Below are 6,922 nucleotides of genomic sequence, written 5' to 3'. Positions count from 1 at the left end.
TTTGTATTTTCTTTATATTTAATTTTTGTATATTTTATTGTATAATAATAATAATAATAATAATAATAATAATAATAATTCAAAGTGATTCCACACAGGCATTATAAGGCAGTTTGAAACTGTTTCAAGGTTGGGGTGTTTACTAAACATACAATCCAATGCATGTTGCAGCCCACATCAAGTCCAAAACAGCATTTTTAATATCTCATCAGAAATTCCAGACTAAGCCACAAAATCAGTTGCTGCTGATCAGGGCTGGAATTGAGACAGAAAAATGTGGAGCGGATTAGTGCTGATGCATTTGAAATAATCATAAACATAGCTCACTGGAAGGTAAACAAATACTTTGTCCCTCAGAAGAAACCACATGTTCCCTTAGGATTGCCCACATTGTACCCCTGTGTCAGAACCCTGCTACTAGAGCCTGGATGTGGCTCTGAGTTTCAGGGTCACTGACATTGATAAGACACCTGCGTCCCAGGACTCGGAGGAGAAACGGCTGATGGACTTGGCGGGGAATTTGCGCGGGGTTTTACTGAGCGGGAAGAGACTGTTCAAATGAGGGGGAGGATATATAAAGGAGGGTTGGCCGGAGCCTCCCATTCTTGGCTTTTCTGATGTTCATGTTTCCTACAGTAAAAGTTCCTGGTGATACCACAAAGAGTCTCGTGTGTTCATTCAGGAGCGGCTGTGGTGAGCTGACACTAAGCCAAGAATACGGACGCCATCCCGCTGTAGCGGTGAGGTGTAGCATGCAAGTGGAGGATGAAGAGCTCTTGGGCGCCGGAGGAGGAAGGTCGGAAAGGGCCACTCCCGAGACGGACGCTGAGTTCCACCAGCTGGCGGCCCTGGCGTCATCCACCGCTTATGCCCAGCCAAATGGGGTAACCCAGAGGCGCGGAGTGGTACGGGGAGATAGCACCGGAGGAGAGGAAGGTTCACCTTCCCCAGGCCCGCAAAAGATGGTGTTTCTGGAGGAGAGGATGTCGGCGATGGAGACCACCCTGGCAGTGATGTCGAGGGCGATGGAGCGCCTGGCGGTTTTGGCGGAGCCGGAGCGAGGAAGGGAACTCCGGGCTAGCTCAATGTGGGACGTGAGCATGGGAAGCAGCCAGGGCTTTGCAGACCTCCCAGCACCGAAGGGAAGGGAAATGCTAAAGGAGCCCGGTGCCCGGCCCAAGATCCAAACGAGCCTGACGCGGGTGGAGGAGAGTGACGACGAAGGGGAAAAGCCTCCGAGAATCCCGGCTACGCTCCCAACTGAGACCCTGGTGCCCCTGGCGAATGCCGGGCGTGGCACAGGACAAAGGGAAGCAGCAGCGGGGCCCACTGGCCCGCGAGGGGGCTTGCGACGGGCGGAGGATTGGGGATTGCCACCACAGGGACCCCTACCGAGACGAGAGGAACTAAGGATCGAGTTTGGGGGAGAGTCCTCTGAACTGGATTTTTTCCTGACCACGGTGAGGGGCTATATGGAGGACAATGCCCACACTTTCAGAACGGAATCCAGCCGGGTACGGGCCATTGGTGCGGTGTTGAAGAGGGGAGCGGCCAGCTGGTACGTTCAACTACACGCGCGGCGCGACCCATGTCTGGGGTCACTCCGACGCTTTATGGGGGCCCTGGAGACCCGTTTCCGAGATCCACTGGAGCAGATCCGGGCGAGGGAGGAGTTGAAGACCGTCTCCCAGGGGCAGAGGTCGGTATCTGAGTATGCGGAGGAGTTCCAATGCCTCGCTGAAAAGGTGCCGGAATGGTCTGCAGTGACAAAGATAGAACTCTTCAAAGAGGGGCTCAGGCGGGAGATCCTCTCCTGGGCGGTGCATCGTGATGAGCCTGACACACTGCGCGGATGGATTCAGCTGGCGGGGCGCGTCGAGACATCGCTGGCCCAGGCGAGGAGGCACCGAGGAGGGCTACAGCAGCGGCCGCAGATGAAAGAGGGGAGCCGGAAGGAGGGATCAACCCCAGCCGGGAGGAGAACGGAGCCGACAGGGAACGTGAGCACCAGCAGGAGGGGCTGCTTCGTGTGCGGCCGTTTGGGCCACAGGGCTGCCGAGTGCTGGCAGAGAAAAGGGGAAGGCGGAGGCCCGCCCAAACCAAGAGCCGTGGCAGGGAAACGCGCCGAGGAAGAACCACCGATGAGGCACCACTCGGGGGGGGTTGGTAAGTCAGGACAAAGCCATGATAGTGGTCCCCATTCAGCTGGAAAGTGGCAGCAAACAAGCAACCTGCAAAGCATTTGTGGATTGTGGATGTTCCAGGAACATCATCTCCCCTGAATTAGCCGAGGGATTGGGATGCGAAAGAACGAACCTAGAATCCCCAATAGCTTTTTCGCAGTTGGACGGATCCACAGCATCGGGATCATTAGCTAAGTACAGTGCCGAAGATGTAAAGTGTAAGATAGGGAGTTGGGAAGGAAAGGTGTCATTTGTGATATCACAAATAGCCAGCTATAATGTTATACTAGGCATGCCATGGCTGGGGCAGGCCAACCCGCAAATCAACTGGGAGGATAAGAGCATGATCTTCAGGATGAAGTTGGAAGGAGGGAGCCAGGAAGTGGAAAGGGAGCCGGGGAAAAGGGGGGAGGAAGACTCTATCAGGATAGCAGAACTGGCAGATAAATTACCCCCAGAGTATCGGGATTTTGTGGACGTATTTGATGAGAAGGAAGCAGACAGTTTCCCACCGAAGCGGAGAGTTGAAGTGAAGATAGAGCTAGTCCCAGGAGCAGAGCTTCCTAAGGCAAAAATATACCCAATGTCGGCTAGGGAAAAGGAGGAACTGAGAAAATACATTGATAAAAACCTAGCGAGGGGTTTCATAGAGCCTTCAAATTCCCCTCTAGGGGCGCCTGTGTTGTTCAGGCGCAAAAAGGACCAAACGCTGAGGCTCTGCATTGACTACAGGGGCCTGAATGCAATCAGTTCTGGAAATAAATACCCCCTACCTTTAGTGAAGGACTTGATCGCCCAGTTATCGGAGGGACAGATATTCACTAAATTGGACTTAATTGAAGCATACCATAAATTGCAGATTAAACCAGAGGACAGGTGGAAGACGGCCTTCTCCTGTGCATTCGGATTATTCAATTATCGTGTGCTCCCTTTCGGTTTGTGCGGCGGAGGCGCCGCGTTCATGCAATTAATCAACGAAGTGTTGCATCCATTGTTGTACAAGGGAGTCTTTGTTTTTTTAGATGACATATTGTTAGTATCTCGGACTAAGGAGCAACACATAGAACTAGTCAGGGAAGTCCTGCAAAAGTTGAGAGAAGCTAAACTGTATGCGAAGCTTGCCAAGTGCGAGTTCAATAAAGACCAGATAGACTTTCTGGGGTATAGGATTTCCTCCCAGGGAGTGGCGATGGACCCTGCGAAGGTAGAAGACGTGAGGGGGTGGGAAGCCCCCAAAACACGGAAGCAGCTGCAATCCTTCCTAGGGTTCGCAAACTTCTATAGAACATTTATCAAGGACTTTGCGCGCCTCACTTTGCCATTAACGGATTTGTTAAAGACTAAAGGTAGGGGAGAAACAGCCAAAGTGAAGGCCCCAGGGGCCAAACTGACCTGGACAATAGAATGCCAGGAAGCTTTCGAAGCCCTTAAAAAGCGTTTTACGGAGGAGCCTGTCCTACAGCACCCTGATATGTCTAAAGCCTTTGTATTACATTGCGATGCGTCAGACCGGGCATATGGGGCAGTTCTGCTACAGAAAGACGAGGGGGGGAACCTGAAGCCATGTGGCTATCTGTCAAAAAAGTTTAGCGATACAGAAAAAAACTGGCCGATTTGGGAGAGAGAAGCCTTAGCGATTCTAAAAGCACTAGAGTGCTGGAGACACTTCCTGGAAGGAAGTGGAACACCGTTTGAGGTGTGGTCTGACCATAGAAATTTACAGTATCTAAGATCCCCTCGTAAACTATCAGCGAAGCAAATTAGATGGGCCCAATATTTCAGCCGTTTTGATTTCAGACTCAGATTCTTCCAGGGGAAACATAATATACTCGCTGACGCTCTCTCTCGGATGCCTCAGCACGGGGGAGGAATTCAGGAATCTGAAGGGAGTATTTTTCTTGATAAGCAATGGGGCCTGGCAGTACTAACTCGAGCACAAGCGGCCAAAGAAAACAAACGTACTGCCATTTCCACGGGGGGAGGAGAAATATGGGAGGAAGAGTTGAAGCGAGCGTATGGAATGGACAAATGGTTACAAACAAACAAAGAAAAGGGAGAATTGTGTGGGGATTTGGTGTTTGTAAATAAGAAATTGTATATTCCTGAATGTTTAAGACGAGAAATGTTAAGGAAGTACCATGATAACAAGGGTGCGGGTCATCTAGGCCCCACCAGGACTATTAAACTGTTGGCCAAACAATGCTGGTGGCCCGGAATGAGGAAAGACGCCAGGGGGTACGTCACGCAGTGTGAATTATGCGCAGAGGGAAAAACACCACCGGGGAAGCCCCAGGGGCTATTGCAGAAGGTGGTAGAGCCCATGAGGCCATGGGAATGCGTAGCCATGGATTTTGTAGGCGAACTACCCCCCAGCAGAGGCCACAGATACATTTGGACAATATTGGACTTATTCTCAAAACAGGCACACTTTGTGGCTCTGCCAAAACTTCCTTCAGCTGAAAAACTTGCTGATTTGTATGTGAAGCACGTATATCGCCTACATGGGTGTCCCGACAAGATAATTAGTGACCGGGGAGTCCAATTTACTGCAAAATTTTGGGGAAAATTCTTACAGCTGTTAGGAGCAGAAAGGAACCTGAGCTCGGCCTTTCATCCCGCGACCAACGGGGGGGTCGAACGTACCCAACAGACACTGTGCCAATTCTTAAGGATGTACACCAATTATAGACAGGATGATTGGGCGGACCTTCTTCCGTTTGCTGAGATGGCTTTTAACGGGGCCGTACATTCGGCCACAGGTCGTGCCCCATTCGAAATAGTATACGGACAGGAGGTGGCACCTTTCCCCAGGCTACCCGAGTGGAAGGAAGGGGAGGGCCAAACCGACGAGGAATGGCCGGCCAAAATCAAGCAAGGGTGGCAAACCGTGGTAGAGGCATTGCGGGAAACACAAAAGAAGTACAAGCTCTTTGCGGATCGTAGGCGCCGAGAGGGGGACAAATTGGGCGAAGGAGATCTGGTTTGGCTGAGCACAAAAAACCTGAAATTGGGGTTCCCATCCAAGAAATTGGCTCCACGCTATATAGGGCCATTCAGGGTAGCAAAAAGAATAAACGAAGTGACCTATGAGCTGAGGCTACCAAAGGACCTAGGAAAGGTACACCCGGTATTCCATTGCAGCCTGTTAAAAAAGTATAAAGGAACTCTGGACAGCGGAGAACAATAGTTGTGTTTAATCTTTTCCTTCCAGGACGAAGGGGAGGAGGACGCCATGTCAGAACCCTGCTACTAGAGCCTGGATGTGGCTCTGAGTTTCAGGGTCACTGACATTGATAAGACACCTGCGTCCCAGGACTCGGAGGAGAAACGGCTGATGGACTTGGCGGGGAATTTGCGCGGGGTTTTACTGAGCGGGAAGAGACTGTTCAAATGAGGGGGAGGATATATAAAGGAGGGTTGGCCGGAGCCTCCCATTCTTGGCTTTTCTGATGTTCATGTTTCCTACAGTAAAAGTTCCTGGTGATACCACAAAGAGTCTCGTGTGTTCATTCAGGAGCGGCTGTGGTGAGCTGACACCCCTGTGTCCTTCTTTGGTCTAGCAGTGAACCCAACAGACATGATGATCCCAGCTGCATTGGTCATGGAGTGCTCATTAGCACATTCATCTGGGTGAGATAAGGAAAAAAAATCCTCATATTGGATCAATAGATCCCAACGTTCCTAGGGTGCTTATGTAGGGGCTCGGCAGTGAACCAGTTCTCTTTAATTCACTTCCTGACTCAGTTTAAATGTCAGTCTAGAATCACCTCTAGTGTAAAACAAGGTGTTCAAAGTGTGGTAATCTGTAAGCTCCATTGAAATGACCTGCAGAAAAGCTGCAGAACAGTCACTTGCACTTCTGACCTCATCACATGTTGAATTTTTAGCGTCCTAGGATGCTGCCAGCCCAGTTGAGTGATGAAGCCCCACGCCACCCATCACACAATGTAGCCTCACTTCTGGAAGCCTCACTTCTGGAAGGGCTCCGTTGCTCAACTGGGCCGGCAGCATAGTAGGATGTTCAAGTGGCAACACAGGAGCCTCCTCGTGTTCAATTGGCAACAACAGGTCTACCATGGGGACAAGCCTCATGGCGATGCTTCCCCACATGACAGGGAAGCACTGCTGCTGGCCAAGTGGGGCATGGGGCACCAGGATTGCCCCATTGCTCCACCTATTTACTACGGAGCCTGGCAGAACGGCACAGGGTCTTCATCAATGTGATAAAGTCCTTAATCTGAGATTGCTTTGACTAAATATTCCACCAAGATGCCCTCAATAAAAAAGGAATAACAATAGGAATAAGAACAATAATCCAGCTGTTAAAAAAGTGTTTAAGTGTTTTGAAGTGTGATATGATATGGAATGGCAAAGGTATTTTTAAGACCTGTAGCCTTTTAAAGATTTGTAAAGATTTTTAAGACATGTAGCTACTCATGAACATGTTGTTAAATAACCTGAGACACCATATCACACATCGTCCTCATTGCATTCTGGTTGGTGTTTCCCTCTTTATTTTGGGAAGAAAGAGTCATTTTTCAAAGGGGGATACCACAATACTCTTATTTATTTTAGGACTCTGTCTTCAGTGGAAGCATTACAATTGTTTGTCCAGTTAGAAAAGGACAAGGTTGATGTTGGGAATACCTGGTGAGTTCCTCTTCCCTGTGGGTTCGACACATATGCTCTAGAGATTGGGGGTTGAATTCTTGTTCAATCTACTGTGTGACTGTAGGCAA

At 50.0% G+C, this 6,922-nt stretch overlaps 1 protein-coding gene across 1 annotated transcript; it reads left to right on the top strand.

Annotated features, from left to right (window-relative positions):
- Nucleotides 1-393: 393 nt before the first annotated feature.
- On the top strand, nt 394-5,676 carry LOC134296585 (uncharacterized). Its single transcript, XM_062971869.1, has 2 exons — nt 394-2,166; nt 5,395-5,676. Exons 1-2 carry the CDS (start codon nt 618-620, stop codon nt 5,469-5,471), a joined length of 1,626 nt encoding a protein of 541 aa, XP_062827939.1. The 5' UTR covers nt 394-617; the 3' UTR covers nt 5,472-5,676.
- Nucleotides 5,677-6,922: the final 1,246 nt, after the last annotated feature.

The sequence above is a fragment of the Anolis carolinensis genome, chromosome 2, assembly GCF_035594765.1.
Source record: "Anolis carolinensis isolate JA03-04 chromosome 2, rAnoCar3.1.pri, whole genome shotgun sequence".
Taxonomy (NCBI): Eukaryota; Metazoa; Chordata; class Lepidosauria; order Squamata; family Dactyloidae; genus Anolis; species Anolis carolinensis.
Note: the sequence above shows the minus strand (reverse complement) of the source record. Positions and strands in the feature narration are given on the sequence as shown.

Coding starts and splice junctions, on each gene's coding strand:
- LOC134296585 (XM_062971869.1), top strand. CDS start 618: ATGTTCATGTTTCCTACAGTAAAAGTTCCTGGTGATACCACAAAGAGT. Junction 2,167..5,394: donor GCACCACTCGGGGGGGGTTG/GTAAGTCAGGAC, acceptor TTTTCCTTCCAG/GACGAAGGGGAGGAGGACGC.